This window comes from Tursiops truncatus, chromosome 15, assembly GCF_011762595.2.
Source record: "Tursiops truncatus isolate mTurTru1 chromosome 15, mTurTru1.mat.Y, whole genome shotgun sequence".
NCBI classification, from domain to species: Eukaryota; Metazoa; Chordata; class Mammalia; order Artiodactyla; family Delphinidae; genus Tursiops; species Tursiops truncatus.
The window spans coordinates 34,156,716-34,173,592 of record NC_047048.1 but is presented as its reverse complement, the minus strand read 5'-3'; the positions used below and the strand labels follow the sequence as shown (position 1 = coordinate 34,173,592).

Genomic DNA, 16,877 nt, shown 5'->3' with positions numbered 1-16,877 from the left:
CTGCTGCCAAAGCCACTCCTCCAGGTCCCAGAAGGTGAGCCCGGAGCACCAGGGCCAGGCCGAGAAGGTGGCGGTGGGGTGGGGTGGGGTGGGGCGGGCCGGGGGCCGAGGAGTGAAGCCACCAGCCCGTGTGCCTCTCTTGCAGAAACACGCCGGGGGATTTGATAACCTTGCCCTGGAGCCTTAATGCGGAGAGTTCTTGCTCCCCTGCCTTTGTCCTGCTGGGCAGCAATAACAATGCCTTGTTCAGCCAAAGTCTGAGTCTGGAGTGTATTCTGAGCCTCCTCTCACGGTGGGCAGTGTAGGCCCCCACTGCTTCATCCAGATGCCCCCTGTGTCCCTCACAACCTTCAGATGGCATGACTGTCACCAGGAGACCTCGGGTGATGTGCTGCAGCCACCGAGCGGCTGCCCATTCACCATCCCATTCGGCCCCTTGGAGGCCAGGGGTTCAGTCACTGGGTACTCGGCCCAGCTCCTGACTATCAGGGACCCCTGGTCAGGTCCCTACTCAGACAGACAGACAGACAGACAGACAGAAGGGCTCCAGGCAAAGTCGGATGATCTTTATTTCTTGAAGGCCCTGCCAGGGTTGCCAAGCGAACACAGTCAAGGGCACTACAGCTCATGGTGGGCAGCTTCTGTCCTCCTTCCCCAACTCAGAGCTTAGGGCCACCACCCACTCCTCAGGCTCCAGTGGGAGGGGGTGTGTGGCTGCCCCTTGCCATCCTGGAGGACAGGCTGCGAAGAGGGGAGGAAGGAGAGCCCTGGGCCTGGCCCCAGCCTGAGTCCAAAGGTTCCTGCCTTGGGGCGAGGGCAGGGCTTGGACTATAGGCTACCTTGAAGCTCCGCCTTCCTGACCTCCCCCATTCAAAACAAAAAGCACGCCAGTGTCACTTCCTCCCAGTGGGTCCAGTGTTCAGTCCCATCTGTGCAGATGTGACAGGCAGGGCAGGGTGAAGAGGGAAATAAATAGCCCGCAGTGCCGAGCTCTGGTCGGCACTTTGTGTGTGTGGGTGCGTGCGTGTGTGTTTATGTGTGTGTGTGTGTGTGGGGGGGGGGGGAACAGGGACTCCCTGGGCAGGGGCCATTCCCAGGGGGACAGGCTCTTGGGCGCTCTCTTCAGAAAGGCCTGTAGCTCCAGTAGCTGGAGAACACAGAGATCTGGGGAAGGAGGGAGATGGGGGGACATGGTGAGTGGTGGTGCTAGGGGATCTGGCCCCTGCTGCACCCTCTGTGACCCAGGTGAGATTTGAAGGTCATCCAAGGGCCATGTGTCAGGAAGAGGATACTGTTGCCAAGCAACACCATGGCCCACCTGTTTGGGGTGTGCAGAGGGTACGACAGATCTTAAGATTAGGGGGCCCTTTAGAGGTGTGCCGCCCCAAAAAAGAAGGGGCTAAACAACCTGCTGTTTGGCTGGCCTAATCTGCGTGAGGCCCAGCCCGGCCCTGACCGCCCCCATGTCCCTACCTTATCCTTGAGCTGCTGGCAGAGCTGCAGGGAGACAGTGAAGAAGACGAGGGCATCGTTCAGCCATGGGATCACACACTCCACCTTGTGCACGTGGCTCACCTCCAGACGCTGTGCACCCCACTCGCTGCGGGGAGATGGGAGGGTCCCTGAGGGCAGTTCAGCCGGCCAGGACCCCATCCCCCGAGGTGCAGACGGGCGAGGGCGCTCCAGGGACCCCTCCCAGGCAGGGTACTTACAACATGGCCCCGGGGCTGTGAAGCACGGCACCTCCAGCTGGGCGGAAGTTCTAGGCAGAAGAACATCAGACTGGGTCAGGCCTGGGGCCTAGGGCGGGCAGGGATGGGGTGGGTGGGGTGCTCACCTTGGTGGAATTGGGCTGCAGGGCATGCAGCTGGTACACGGTGAGGCAGAGCTTGTTGAGGCTGATGTAGACGTTGACCAGCAGGTCGGAAGGCAGGGCGGGGGCGAACATCCGCTGTGGGGAGGGGGGCCGGGCAGGCAAGGGGGATGAGGGCTGAGCAGGCACATCTCACGCCCGCCCCTCCAACCACCCCGGGGACTCCCAGTCCCCATCCCATGGACTGGGGCTTCCAGTGTCTTCTCAGGTACCACAGATAGCTTCCTGCACCACTGGCCTTGGGACCCACTGATCCAGATCAGGGGGGTACATATCTGGGGGATGCAGAATGGAAGCCAAGGACCCCATCCCAGAAAACTGCACATAGGACTCTGTCGACAATTTGGGGCTTGCAGGACCTCCTGGCACCCCTGTGTCCCTCCCGGGCGCGAGCTGGGCCCCTCTGTGGGGACCGCCTCTCCTGGAGCAGGGGCCGGCCTGAGGCACCACTGACCGTGAGGCCGCTGGCAGCGATCTCAGGCAGAGTGAGGGTAGCTGGAGTGGTGAGCCGGTTTCGGGCTCTGGTCAGCTGCAGCATCACGGCATCCATCAGCTGGGGGAAGGGGGCTGGTCACAGCCGCTGTGAGGGCAGCGGGGCCTGGTCCTGATCCCCTCCCCCTCCCCACCCCTGTGTCAGTAGCAACAAAATTATGGTAGCTCCTAGCTCCTTCCATGGAGGTCACAGTCTCTAGGGCCTGAACCCCTGCAGCACGGGGCTTGTTAAAGATGCAGGTAATTGGGCTCCAGCTGGGGGTCGGGGGCAGGACAGAAGGTTCTACTGCATGGGATCCTGGGTATTGGTCCAATGGGGAATAGAAGATACCAGAAGTTAGTCCCAGGGGCACGAGGGCGTGGTGGATGAGGGTACAGGCAATGAAGGAGCTTAGAAGAAGGGACTCTAATTCAGCTTGGGTGCAAGGGGCCACGGAGGGCTTCCTCAAGGAAGAATTGGGATGGCTAAGTTGAGGCCTTATGGTGGACACCAGCCCCATTTTCAAAGGTGAGGAAACTGAGGCTCCAAAGGGTTAAGGTCACACAGCTAGGGAACGGTGGAACCATCTGCACTCATCCCTTCCCTTTGTCAAGGAGCAAAGCTTTGGCTCGAACTCAGAGCCCCAGTTTCCACTGCTTCCAGCCATTCATCCAGCTGTTGCCATGGTGCTGGGGTCACCTGGCTCCAGGGAAAGGCACAATTACTGGGTGGAGGCATGGGGGCTGCACATTACACCCCAGAGAGTGGTCACAGTTCTGAGAAAGACTTTAGTCCATCTGGTTTCAAATTTTCATGAGGTCCAGAGAGGATAGGTGAACCACCTGAGGACACACAGCAAGTCAGGGGCAGAACTAAAGCATGAACTCAGGGCATCTGAGCTCATTTTGTCTCTCCACACCACATGAATTCACTTTGTTAATTACAAAAGTTTTTCTGTTGCTGGTACTAAAACCTGTAGCTACTGTTTACCAAGCGTTTACTAGAGACCACTTTACCTGCATCATCACGATTGGCAGTCACTACAGCTTGTCCCCCTTTTACAGGTGAGGCTACTGAGGCACAGAATAGCTAAGTGAGTGACTTGAGGTTGCACAGCTCATAGTGGGGGCCCTGGGATCAGAGCCCAGGGCTGTTTCTGGAGCCTGGGCTGTGAGCCTTTCAACTGTGGCTGGATGGACATGTATACACTGAGAGGTGAAGGGTCAACCACTGGCTACACCTGAGAATGTGGGGGCAGAGCTCTCCAGGGGCCCAGTCAGAGGTCAGGGAACCTGGCTCTCCCATCCCTACGGGCAGCTCACCTTGAGGACCTCTGCTCCTGTCCTGAACTGGTAGCTCTCCTCCCGGTTGGCAAGGAGGTAAATGGCTTGGCTCACGTGGTTCCTGGCGTCCTGGATCTAAAAACAGCACCCAATGAGCAGTTAGTGGGCTGGGCCTCGGCAGGGAGAGGAGCCAGCTTCACAGCAGCCACGTCCCTGGGGGCCCCAGCCTACGGACCCCCACCCTGAGGGCCTATCCTCCTAGGAGGGGCAGGGTGGGTGCCGCCTTCGGGCCAGGCCCTGGCTGGGTGCTGTGAGTCAGGCTTGGTCCCTGGCCTCATGTGGCTCACTTTCCAAAGGAGGACAGAGGATAATAGAGTAAAGGCACAAGGTAATAGACGGTGCAACTTGCACAAGGAAACAAACAGGGTGATGAGCGCGGTGAGGGAGAGGCTCCAGGGAAGCGACTCTTGAGCTGACACTCGTTTGATGAAAAAAGCTGAGGGAGTGGACTCCGGGCAGAGGGACAAGCCCTAGCAAAGGCCCTGAGGTGGAAACAGCTGGTGGCCAGTGAGAGGAGAGAAGGAGGGGACAGAAACCAGGCCCAATCACATAGGTGCTGTTAGGAAGCATGGACTTGGTCGCCAAAAGCCAGGGGAAGCCCCTGGAAGCTCTGAGCAGGGAGTGACTTGTTCAGGGTATCCCTGTAGTTCCCGCTGGGCTGGGGGCCTACACATAGGACAGGCTAGGAGACCAGGCACTGCCCACCACAGCTGTGCTGCTAGGAAACACCTTCCCAAGCCTGCTGTGGCTGCAGGTCCCCATAGTGGCCAGCCCAGGAGGCCTCAGCGCTGCAAGGGGCTGCCCCTGCCTGCCCTTGTGCCCCTGAGTCGTGGCTGGGGAAGGGCCCGGTTACCTGCTGCAGCTTCCACTGCTTGTCCTCCCTGAAGGCAAAGTGCAGCAGCTGGTTGTTCCTGGGCATCTTCAGGTTCACGTCCTGATGGGCAAGAGCAGGATAAGCTGGGCAGAAGGATGCCCTCCTGCTTTTGGCCACTCTGAGCCCTTGAGCCGGGGGCAGAAATGGGGTGTGTATGGTGGTTCAGGCCACAGCCACTACATGGGGCAGAGGGCCTCTCAACACCCTGGCCATTTGGGGAGTGAACAGGGAGGTCAGGAAACGAACTCAGGCCCAAGAGGAACCACGAGAAGTGAAAGGGAAAAGAGCCAAGAAAGGGGAAGGCGGCTTCGTCTGGGAGGAAGCGTGTAGTTGTGGGCAAACGGAAAACATGTGTACATGCCAAGTGACAGAACGCCCACCCGAGGAGAGGAACCTTCCTCCAGGCCTTGGCACCTGCCACAGGGTCAAGTGCAGCTGGAGCTCAGATGTTGGCTGATTGCACTTTGATCTGGGGCCAGCCTAATCCTGCCAATGCCCACGCTTCCTGGGGCCCAGAATCCAGGTAGGGCCAGGTAGCGCTGTGTGCAAAGCATTCCTCCCCCCTTCCTGCACCTGTCACTGAAGCCACACACCAATCTCATGAGCGGGTTAGGGAGGGTGTCATTTTACAAACGAGAAAACTGAGGCCCAGAGAGGTCAAGGATCCTGCCCAGAGTCACACAGCTGGCTGGCGGCAGAGCTGGGATAAGCAGGAGGCCCCCACGCTCTCCCCCACTGGGTCCTGTGGCAGCATGGGAAGGGGAGAGGGGCCGGGAGACTCACCGCCTGGCTCAGTGCATCCCCTTGCAGAGTCAGCACGCCCTTCACCTGGTCTGTGCTACAACACGTGGGAGTCAGAGCAGCGCCTGCGGCTGCCCCTCCCACCACCCCATCCTCCCAACAGGCCGTCCCTGGCTGTCACAGGATGGTCCAGCCCGTCCCACTGCATATCCTCTGGACGTTGGAGCTGAAATCAGTCTGCAGGGCAGGGCTGTGCCACCTGTCCTAGAGGGTATCCCAACCCCTCCCCAAGAACCCACCCCCAACCCAGCCCAAGCTCACCCACAGCTGCCCAGGATGAAGTTCTCCTGCTTTGTGAACCCCTCGGTGCCTGAGCCCGGCAGAGTAAAGCGGAGAGAGGCCTCCTGCAGAGGGGAGTTGGGGTAGAGCTCACCCACTCCAGCCTAGCCATGTGTCCAGGAGCCCCACTCCCAGGGCCCCTCCCCCATAGCCTGAGTTTCAGGTCCTACCTGAGCCGATACCTGCTCCTTCCACACTCCCTGGGAGCTTACTGTGTGCCCAACCCGGGGGAGAGAACCGAGAGATACCCTCCCGGCTTGGGTAAGGTTTGGAAGTGAGGAGCAAAGTCAGGGGAGACAGTAGTCATGGCAACCTACAATTTTGGCTTTACCAGGCACTGCCTGGACATTTTTTTGTGATTCTATTGGCTTTATTTTATCACAACAGCCCTGAGGCCGGTACTAGTATCTTCTTCTGGCAAAGGGGAGGCCCAGAGAGATCGAGTACTTGGCTGAGGTCAAAATGCTGGGTCCTTCAGATCTGAGGTTAAATGTCAATTCCAAAGGAGGCCTTCCCCGACCCCCGGGGCCGCGCTCACAGGGCTGCTTGTGGAATTGGGTAATTATCTGCTACTGCTTGCCTCCCGGCTAGACTCTTAAGTCCTCTGAGGGCAGGGCCTGGTCTGAATACCGCGCGTTGCGTACACAGTCGGCGCTCGGGCGGCAGCCGCGGGAGGCCGGGGAAGGAGCCGCGCTGGGGAGGGTAGGGAAGGTGGGCGCCCGCACAGGCCCTCAAGGCGCGTTACCTTGAGGATGTCCTGCAGCTGCCTCAGCACGGCGTGCACCTCGTCGTGCAATAGCCAGCGAAACTCCTCCTCCTGCGGGGACAGGCCCGTAGTCAGCTGCCCGGGACCGCCGACCCCCGCCCCACCCCGCCCGCGAGCCTCACCAGCACCGCCCGCTCCGCCGCCGTAGCTGCCATCACGGTCGCCATCACCGCCGCTCGCTGCCCAGCGACCGTCACCGGCCCGCCGTCCGCTCGCCGCTCAGTCCTCCGTCGCGCCCGGGCCCACCCCCCGCCGCCGATTGGCTGCGCGGGCGCCCGCCCCGCCTCCAGCTCGCGACGCTGTGAGCGCCCCGGAACCCGCCTGCTCCGGCTCGCCCGGCACACCGCCCGCACCAACCGCGGGCGCTGAGCACTCCGGCGCCGTATCCATCGCTACTGTCGGGCCGGAGCGCCGGGGACGCTCGTCCCGCCCCTTCTCGGCCCTGATAGGGCGCCCTGCTCCGCGCACACTCTCCGATTGGCCGGCCCGATAGCTTGCTCTCGCCGCGCCCGGCGATTGGCCGACGGGGAACCTTGTTTCCGCCCGATCTCGCCTCCGGCCCACTAGTTCCGTCGGTCCGGGAGGGACTAACGCGTGGACCCTACAGTCCCGTCGCCGTGCTGAAGAGGCCGCCGCTCCGCTCCACGCCGGGCCCTACCCCTCCCACCACCGCACGGCGCTCGATGTCTGGGCGCAGACCACCGCCAAGGTCACAGTTGTGTTAACAAGAAACGTTTTTATTTTGCTTGCAGTAGCTTTTTGTTAATTGCACAAAATCATGTTTTATTTTTGACATTTAAACATTATCACACAATCCTATTCTGAAAGACAAATGTTCATTAAAAACAAAGCAAAAATAAAAATTCACAACCTTAATTACCTAGAAGATTTGTCATTTAAAGGAGGTTTAAAGGAAAAAAAAAGGGTGGTGGAGGAGGGGCTTTCTTACAAGCTTTTTCACAAGTGTCACATTTTTTCCTTAAAAGGGAAGGATTTCAAAACAAAGGTGAAATAGCTTAAACAAATATTCATAAAAAGGAACTTTACAGAATTGTCAACAATATTAAGACAACATTGACTAACCAGTTTCATTACAGCATCTTCCCCCACCCCCACCCCCTAGTGTCCGGCTAGGACCAGCACAGGCTTTGTGTTCAGACAGAAAAGAATTCAAAATCCCAGTGAAATTAACAACTGTGCCAAAAACCACGGGCATCTTCCCTGCCCTCCACCCATGTCTTCTGAGATCCCCTGACCTGGGTTCTGATCAGTGGAAAAGGGCCAAGGCTGTGAGGGGGAGGGGCCCCACACCAGCGTGGCCACCTCATTGTTTATCATCACATATTCACTATAATTGCTGACCTTCTGCGGTGTGACTTTGGAAAATCCAACCCATGCAGAGGGAGAAAACACTGACATCCTTTAGGTAACTTCTCCTTGTTCTTATGCCACATTCCAAGCCCCTCTGGTCCCCTATCCAAGGAGAAATGCTAGGGTCTCGAGGATGTCTTAGATCTGCCTCTGAGGGTCAGGTAGCTCTGGTTCAGTCAGGCCTAGTTCTCCTCTTCCCTCCCAACAGACCCCAGGACCCTGAAAGCACCGAAGACCAAACTGCTGGCTGAAGTGCAGACACTCATTCCTGTTTCAAGAGCTGAGCCTAAGAAATGGTCATCGTTGGTCAGGTTGGGTCTAGACCAAAGAAGGAAGAGACAGAAAGCAATACTGTCTCCATGAGAAGAAAAGGGGGAGGGGAGGAGAATGGAGAGAGGTGGGCATGCAGGGAACTTGTGCAGGGATGGGCTGGAGAAGGTGGGACTGCTGTGAGGGGATGTGGGTCAGAGTGGCTCTTCAGAACCAGGTGAAGGGTCTGTGGCGTAATGGAAATAGGAAGGAACCCCATACCCCTCCCTCTTCAATCCTCAGTGCTGGCCCTCAGGACCCCCTTCCTAAGGACTGGAATGCAAATCCAAATACTACAACAGCCTGGTGAGGAGTGAGCACCCTTACACCAAAGCAAGGAAGTCTGATCCCAGCCCAGGCTCCACAGTGACGGTGACTTCCGGGCAGGTGCTGAACAGCAGTGAGGAGAGGGCTTCTGTGAAGCTCACCTAGGGGCGGGCTGTTTGCTGCTTTCCCTGGAAAGCCAGAGCCCTGTCTTAGCTTGACCCTGCCAATCCCTTTTCAGCTCACAAAGGCATTTATGGAGAGTTGGTTGCACATTGGTAGCTTAAACATGACAATCCTCATCAGCTGGTCACCTGAGGTTGGAGGGCCCATGGGACCCTCGGTTTACAGTCTGCTGGCTCATCTTGGCCCAGAGCCTCTCTCTGCGTGGGATCCAGTGGACAGAACCACAGCCTCTTCGTTGTGAGGGAAGCAGTGGGAAAGCTTCCACTTCTCACTGCTGATTCTAGTTCCTCAGCTGGAAGGGGTTTGAGATAAGACAGCTTGGAAAAAGGGAAAAAAAAAAAAAGCCAGGCAGCAGTTTCTGGGCAGCTTCTATCCTGGGGCGAGAGCCAGTATGGTAGGTTGTGTGTGTGTGTGTGTGTGTGTGTGTTTGTGTGTGTGAACACACAGCCACCTAGTCCAAGGCCGGTGCCCAGCTCAAGAGCTTTCCCACAGGCCAATCCTGCTGACACCCCTCCCCTCTCCAGGACCTCTAGGGGAGGAGCGACGCTGTGTGCTGTGCTGATGGCAAGTCTCAAAGTCTGTAAAAAAGAAGATGGAGACAGGTGGACTGGTCCAGAGTTAAGTCCCAGGACCCCAACTCCATGTGAGGAAGAGGGGGTCAGAGGGAAGATGGGGGGGTGGGGGTGGGGTCAAGGGCTTAGTGTATATAGGCTCGGTACACGGCAGACATGTCATTGTCAGACTGGTCCAGTGCCTTGGCTCTTTTGTACACCTGGAAAAAAACGACATGGGCTTAGTCTGGCCACAAAGCTGACTTACAGACACAGATCTGCTTCTTCTGAGAGGCGGTTCTCGATGTGGTTAGGTAGGTAGGTTCTGGAGTCTAGGCTGTCTGGGCGTGACTCCTGGATCACCCACTGACTGGCCTAACCTTGGACAAAGTGCCTCAGTTTCTCTGTGTCTCCACCACTGCTTCTTGACTTTATGGAGAAGGTAACAGGGTTATTGTGAGGATTAATGGAGTGAGGAATATAAAGGGCTCAGAGGCAGGGCTCAGCATTGTTAGTAGTTATAATCATGTTCCTTCCTGCTCCAAGGACTTCCCATGTTATTCTCTGGGCCACTGTCCCTGTCCTTCCCTCAGCATTGGCTGGCTCCTTCCCAATCAGCTCCAAGGCCTTTCCTGACCATCCCATTTGAAGCAGCAGCTGCACCACTTTACCCAGCCACCTCCATCCCTTTACTCTGTTCCACTTTATTCATAATTCTAACCTTCTGCAATTCTTACTTGTTTAAACATTTATGTGCTTACTTTGTGCCTCCTTCCATTAAAATGTAAGCTCCATAAGGAAAAGAAGGGGCTGCACCCTGTGTCCCCAGAGCCTAGCATGGTGCTTGGCAATTAACAGCCACCCTAAAGGTACTAGACGAATATGAAAGAGTGTGAGAAAAATTAAAAAGCCATCATTTAACAAGGGCAGCACAACATCCAGTCATGTTGAAAAAATGCAGCTGGACACAGGTTCCTCCCACACAGTTGGCTGCCTGCATTTTTTTCTTTTTCTAAACATGATGTCCACTACAGCTCAGGTGTAGCTGTCAACTCAGAATGAAGACTAAATAAAGACCTTTTGAGATAAATGAGAACTAATCATTGCCAGCAAACCTGCATTCAGGAAATGCTAAAGCAAGTTCTTCCAGCTGAAAGGAAAACAATACCAGAGAGAAATTCAATTCTTCAGAAAGGAAAGGAAAGTACTGGAAATGGTAAATTAGAGAAATATGAACTTATTTTTTCTCTGAATTTCTTTAAAATACATATGACTACTTAAAGCAAGACATTCTGACAATGGTGGGTTTAAAACAAAGACAAATGTAACACATAGGACATCTGTACTCTAAAGCAGGGGTTCTCAACCCGGGATCATTTTGCTCCCCACCTGGAGTGACATTTGGTAATGTCTGGAGACACCTTCTATGAACTGAGGGGGTGCAACCGGCATCTAGTGGGTAGAGGACAGGAATGCTGCTAAACACCCTGCAGTGCACTGGAGAGCACCCACATCAAAACGTCAATAGTGCCCAGGTTGAAAAACCCTGTCTTAGAAGATGAGGGAGGGAGAGGTAAATGGATCTACATTTTATGTAAAGAGGTCTAATCTAGGATGTGAAATTAAGGAGGTGTATAGCAATCCTTAGAGCAAAGACAAAAATGATGCACTGTTAAAAAGCCAATAGATAAAATGGAATTAAAAAAATATATATTTATTTATTTGGCTGCGCTGGGTCTTAGTTGTGGCACACAGGATCTCGGGATCTTCACTGTGGCATGTGGGATCTAGTTCCCTGACCAGGGATTGAACCCGGGCCTCCTGCATTGGGAGGGCGGAGTCTTAACCACTGGACCGCAAGGGAAGTCCCAATAAAATGGAATTCTAAAATATATTCAAATATCCCAAAAAAGGGATATCCCAAAAGAAAGGAGGAACAGACAAACAAAAGCCAGAGTGGACAAATGGCAATCAAATGATAAAAGAGTAGCTCTAAATCCAACCACATATCAACAGACTTCAAGACAAAGACTAAATGTTAATGGACCAGTTAACCTCAAGATCCTGAACTCCAAACAGTGGCCAGAAAGTGCCGTGCTCCATCAAGAAATTAACCAAAATGTCTGTTTCCAAGCCAACGAATCCTGTAGTCAAGGGAGAGGCAAGTGGAAATCACCTCACAGAGAAGTGCTCCCAACACAAGCCACCATGGAACCCTTCAGAAGTAACCACAGTTACAAACTCATCAACGAAAAATTATATAACACACGAGGAATTCCACTACCAAGAGAGAACCTGAAGGTAAGAAAGGAGGAACCTGAAATTGTACTTCAAACTGGAAGAGTGAAACAAGTACTCTGAGATGTTCAGACACATGAAGGAAGGACAGAGACACAGAATTCAAGGACAGAAGATTATAAACTATGAAAAGGCAGGTCTGAAAAGAACAGTACTGTGTATTTATTTATTTATTTATTTATTTTTGGCTGCGCTGTGCGGCTTGCAGGATCTTAGTTCCCCAACCAGGGATGGAACCTGGGCCTCCAGCAGTGGAAGCAAGGAGTCCTAACCACTGGACAGCCAGGGAATTCCCCAGTACTGTGTATTTTTACTTCTTCTTTGTCTCTATAGAACAAGCTACTTGAAACCTCTATTTAACTTGAATAAAAATGCATATAGTTTATAGCACTTGGAAGACAGAGTCTCTAAAATAAATGAATCTGTGTGATTCATGTATGTACGTGTTTCACAAAATGTAGATTTTTAAAAATTTATTTTATTATTTTATGTTTTGGCTGCGTTGGGTCTTCGTTGCGGTGCGCGGGCTTCTCTCTGGCTGCGGCGAGCGGGGACAACTCTTCGTTGCGGTGCGCGGGCTTCTCATTGCGGTGGCTTCTCTTGTTGCAGAGCACAGGCTCTAGGCTTGCGGGCTTCAGTAGTTGTGGCTTGCAGGCTCTAGAGCACAGGCTCAGTAGTTGTGGCGCACGGGCTTAGAGGCTCCGCGGCATGTGGGATCTTCCCGGACCAGGGCTCGAACCTGTGTCCCCTGCATTGGCAGGCAGATTCTTAACAACTGCACCACCAGGGAAGCCCAAAATGTTGTTTTTATTGTAATTCTATAGTAAAGACAAATATTGCTCAGCTGTTTTTTTTTTTTAAGCTTATACTTCTATCAGACTGAGATAAGAAAACTGAACTTCTAAAAAACTGTTTCCAAAAAGTGCCTATGTAGGTGCTTAATAGATGTCATTCAAAAAAAATGTTAAGGACTAAACAATCCAATTAATAGGCAGACAGTGTCAGAATGGATAAAAATGCAAGCCCCAATTATAGACTGTCTACAACAGACACAATTTTAAAACAAAGGTTGAAAGTAAATGGATGGAAAAAAATACATCACATGGAAATCGTAAGCATGAGAAGGCTACAGCAGCCATATGAAAATCAGACAACAGACTTCAAGACAAAGATCAAGGTGGACATTTCTTAATAACGAAAGAGCAAATTCATCAGGAAGACATAACAAGCATAAATGGCTAAGAGCCCAATAAAAAAGACATCAAGCAAAATGGACAGAATTAAAGGGAAAAACATGATCCCACAATCACAGCTTGAGATTTTAACATCCCTTTCTTAGCAATTGAAAGAACTAGAGAAAAAGGTCAGTAAAGATAATCTGAAAAAATACTACCAACCATCTCAACCTAATTGATATGTGCAGAACACAGCACCCAACTGCAGAACACGCAGTCTTCTTAAGTGAACATGGCACACCCACCAAGACAGATCATCTGCTGAGCCACAAAACAAGTCTGAATCAATGTAAAGAGTTAAAATCCATATGTAGTATATTTTTTTAGATCACAGAGATACATTAGAAATCAATAACCATTAGGTATCTAGGAAACCCTTCAGGGTTTTTATTTGTATTTGACAAATAATCCACAGGTCAAAGAAGAACTCCCAGGGAAGTAAGCATGGCTCGGAGGAAATATACTTAGAAAAGGAAGGTCTAAAATCAGCAACCTAAGATTCCACCTTGAGAGGTTAGACACAGAGCCAAGCCAAGCCAAAGTAAGCAGAGGGAGGAGTGCAAGGGAAACAAAGGAGGGCTGCTGGGACTAGCACCGCGGCCTCCTGCTGTTACCTCATTGGCTGCAGCTGCCATAGGAGTCGGATGGTTGACGGCATCACCCAGCGCAATGGCTAGACGGAGATCCTTCTGAATGTATTTCAGGTAGAAATCAGGCTTAAAGTTTCCTTGTAGGATATCTGAGGAGGGAAAGTCATTCATCAGAAGATCTGAAAGGATCCTAAATAAGAAACCACCTGGAGTCTTGTCAGAGGTCAATACCTAGCATTTCCTCCCCCTTGGACACCCAAGAGACAAGTTCCCAGCCTGTAGCCCCAAATCCTATCTACCATGTCTCCGGATGCTCTCTGACTGGGGGCCTGGACTGACTGGAGTGGGTGCATCATTCACACACAATGAGCCCCTGAAGAAGACACTGTTCTGTGACATCTGCCTGACCCAGTTCCCAGCTTCAACCAAAACTAAAACGCAAAAGAGAGGCCAAAGGCAACTTACTTTGGCACTTCTGGTCCAGGAAGATGCTGGCCAACTGTCCCTGATTGAGGATGTCCAAGAGTGTCTGCTGGGACTGGCCTGTCACTTGGGCCAGGGTGAGCCCCTCAGCGATGGTGGCCATGAAGCTCCCCTGGACCATGTTCACGATCAGCATCATCTTAGCTGCGTTGCCAACCTCACCTGCCCAGGGCAAAGAATCGTGGTCACATCCCAAGAATCCTGTGGGGAGGGACTTTCTGCCCACCCTCACCCCTGCTTGGACCCACCTCTACACCCAGGGGAGGCCCCATTCACCTGCCCCTGACAGAACTGGCTCTGACCCTTCTGGCTCTTCCTCCTTCCAGGCACTGACTGTGCAAGTCAAAGGAAACCTTCCCACGGGGGCCCCAGGCAGAGAGGCCGTGCGGGACTGACGGTGTCATCAGGGCGGTCTAGAGGGGATGTGGCCCACCCAGCCTCCAGGCCTGAAGTGGCCCGACAGGTGGGCAGGCATGTTACCTAGAAAGAAGGAAGTCTTCCCCATTGCCTGGAAGCAGCTGCTGCAGTCCTCATATAAGCCCCTGTCTCCGGCCGCTAAGATCACCAACATCCCATCATTAGATAGCTGCTGATTCCCTGAGACCGGGGCTTCCAGAAAGCGGCCCCCCCTGGACACAATCACCTGGAAAGGAAAGTCACAGCTTCTGGAGGCCTTGCCTCTCATGAAGGTCTTGGGCAGGAAGCAAGGAGCATACTGGGGCAGGAGCACTTGACCCTCCACGCCGAGGCCCCAAAGCTGATGCCCGTACCAAGGTGCTGGACTGACAATGGGAGGGTCAGCAGACTGTCCTCCACCAGGTGCCTGAATCACATGCAGTAGACAGAGAGAAGCTGGGGTGTCCTCATAGGCTCCCATTTACTCGGAATTTCTCACAAAGACCAAAGACTATAACCAACATGACAATGCCAATGGCGTGGTTGACCACACTTCCTAAAGACACTGTCCTACCTTGATTTTAGCCACCCGTAGAATGCACATGGGCCACAAATCACCACCCCCTCACTTGGGCCCAGTGGCTCAGCGTGGTGGAATACTCTGCTAGTATCTGTAGAAAGCTGCTTAACTCAAAAAGGCCCTGCTGGCAGCCTAGATTGGCTTCTGAGAGGCTGGCAGCTATAGGACCCAATGCCCATCCCAGCCAGGAAACAAGTCTCCTTTCACAGCCACTCAGACTAGCTGTAGATCTGAAGGCAGAGAGTGAAGACAGGCTAGTCCCAAAGTCTCTGGCTTTGGCTCTAGAGTAACTAAGTTGCCCACTCTTCGGCATGGTTAGCCTGGGTCTTGGGCTCCAACTGAAAGGATGCTGGAGGGCCAGCCCGAATGAGGCCGCTACCTGGGCCAGCTCGGTGACTGTGTCAGCATCCACCGTTGACATGTCCACGTAGCACTTCCCGGGGCGGATCCCTTGCAGCACACCACTGGGGCCCAGCACCAGCTGTGGGGACACAAGGGAGAAGCAATAGCCCAGGCTCCCAGCCAGACACCCAGGAGCCCCTTAGACCTAAGGTCAGCGTCCTGCTGATTTTTTGGCTCATTTCCCCAATAGAAGCTAAATATTAAGGCTCAAAAGGGAAGAGCATGTAAATAAGCAAGGGAAAGAGGAGAATTTATGGTATGCTCCCATTTATCTTCAAAAAGAACATGTGTGTTTCTTTTTATTAAAAACCTCCCATTGAAAAGATGGAACCTCACTATTTATTTTTTTTGGCTTCTTTGGATTTACTTGGATTAGTCCAGTCATGAGTTTAACAAGATGACTACTGCACTTGAACTTTTAAAGCATACAAATACAGCGATAGCTAAACATAGGAACTTGTCACATGGACCACAGGCACACCAAAGCTTCCAGCTCAACAGGAATACATTAGCCTGTCAGGAACCATTTCACATTTCAGCACAGACCTCAGGGACCCTCATCAGTTTCATTCTTTGTTCTGAATTAAAGGAAGTCTGTATTCAATCTATGCAAACACCCTTCACAATGGGAGATGGCCCCCAAATGGGAAATCCACCGCCCCACCCCTCCCCCAATGCAAACACTCACTCAGTGCTCAGGGGAGAAGGGGAGGAGGCCAGCCAGTTTTCCCGGCCACAACCTGAGACGCTGAGGGGAGGGAGGGGATCCTTACGTCCTTGGCTGCCTTTGGATCCGACACGCAGGCAAACGTGATGTCACAAGTTGAAACGACTTCAGCGGGGGTTCTTCCTAGGCGGGCCCCCTCCTGGATGAACAAATCACACTGCAAAAGTCACAGATCCTAATGTGAGCTGCAGGCAGTGCACAACACACACACCAGCCAGGCCAGAGATGCAGTGCTCAGTCCTCCGGAGTGGCCTTCCAAGGCAAGAGGCTGAGACTGTGAGCCAGGGACCCCAGCGGGCAGTCTGACTGCTCAGGGAAGTGGACGGAAGCGCCTTAAGCACAGTCTTGTGGTTTTTTTTTTTTGGCCACACTCATGTGAGACCTTAGTTCCCTGACCAGGGATTGAACCCACGCCCCTACAGTGGAAGCGCAGAGTCTTAACCACTGGACTGCCAGGGAAGTCCCCAGTCTTGCCTAGGAGGATGTTCCATGTTCTACTTCACAGGAGGCACAAAACAAACGTCTGCTGAAGGTTTTCTGAATGAAGAACAGGATGTGAATAGTACTTGTCTGCCGCTCTTTGTGGCTGTCGCTGTCTTGGCTGTGGTGAAATCTACCCAGTGCCCTGTGAGCTGGGGAAGCAGGGCTTGGGCTAACAGGTTGCCATTCCGTACTGAATTGTTTCTGGCGGGGGGGTCTACAAGCACTAATTTTTCTTTTCTGAAAATTAAAATCACTAGAACATCTCATAACAAAATACATCATTAACATTTTGCTGTATTTCCTTTTTCTTTCTTTTCTTTTCTTTTTTTTTGCGGTACACGGGCCTCTCACTGTTGTGGCCTCTCCCGTTGCGGAGCACAGGCTCTGGACGCACAGGCTCAGCGGCCATGGCTCACGGGCCCAGCCGCTCTGCGGCATATGAGATCCTCCCGGAGCGGGGCACGAACCCGTGTCCCCTGCGTCGGCAGGCAGACTCTCAACCACTGCGCCACCAGAGAAGCCCTGTATTTCCTTTTTCTAAAGGCATTTCAAAAAAGTATTTAGAATAATTTGGACCTATTATTTTGCATCTAA

At 53.2% G+C, this 16,877-nt stretch overlaps 2 protein-coding genes across 15 annotated transcripts in view; both read right to left on the bottom strand.

The window, feature by feature from the left end:
- Nucleotides 1-545: 545 nt before the first annotated feature.
- ROGDI (rogdi atypical leucine zipper) lies at nt 546-6,996 on the bottom strand. 4 transcript variants are annotated; one of them, XM_073792365.1, is made up of 11 exons: nt 6,766-6,841; nt 6,388-6,459; nt 5,625-5,707; nt 5,346-5,400; nt 4,542-4,622; nt 3,668-3,763; nt 2,328-2,426; nt 1,838-1,951; nt 1,713-1,762; nt 1,474-1,600; nt 546-1,164 (listed from the first exon to the last, which is right to left on the bottom strand). In XM_073792365.1, exons 1-11 carry the CDS (start codon nt 6,796-6,798, stop codon nt 1,123-1,125), a joined length of 852 nt encoding a protein of 283 aa, XP_073648466.1. In that variant the 5' UTR covers nt 6,799-6,841; the 3' UTR covers nt 546-1,122. The 4 variants fall into 4 exon arrangements, with proteins under 4 accessions (XP_073648466.1, XP_073648465.1, XP_033696099.1 ...); XM_073792364.1 differs by having other exon boundaries at nt 6,730-6,813; XM_033840208.2 differs by lacking the exon at nt 6,766-6,841 and adding an exon at nt 6,531-6,704.
- A 128-nt stretch (nt 6,997-7,124) lies between these two features.
- Nucleotides 7,125-16,877, bottom strand: part of GLYR1 (glyoxylate reductase 1 homolog) — a 36,435-nt gene continuing 26,682 nt past the window's right edge. Inside the window, exons 11-16 of one of the 11 annotated variants that reach the window (XM_033840206.2) lie at nt 15,847-15,939; nt 15,051-15,152; nt 14,176-14,338; nt 13,678-13,857; nt 13,237-13,361; nt 7,125-9,310 (exon numbers count right to left, since the gene is read on the bottom strand). In XM_033840206.2, the coding sequence (XP_033696097.1) occupies nt 9,236-9,310; nt 13,237-13,361; nt 13,678-13,857; nt 14,176-14,338; nt 15,051-15,152; nt 15,847-15,939 (738 nt within the window). In that variant the 3' untranslated portion in view covers nt 7,125-9,235. The other 10 variants (XM_033840204.2, XM_073792355.1, XM_073792356.1 and 7 more) reach the window with 10 other exon arrangements.

Coding starts and splice junctions, on each gene's coding strand:
- ROGDI (XM_073792364.1), bottom strand. CDS start 6,798: ATGGATACGGCGCCGGAGTGCTCAGCGCCCGCGGTTGGTGCGGGCGGT. Junction 5,401..5,624: donor TTCATCCTGGGCAGCTGTGG/GTGAGCTTGGGC, acceptor CACGTGTTGTAG/CACAGACCAGGTGAAGGGCG. Junction 4,623..5,345: donor GGGATGCACTGAGCCAGGCG/GTGAGTCTCCCG, acceptor CTTGCCCATCAG/GACGTGAACCTGAAGATGCC.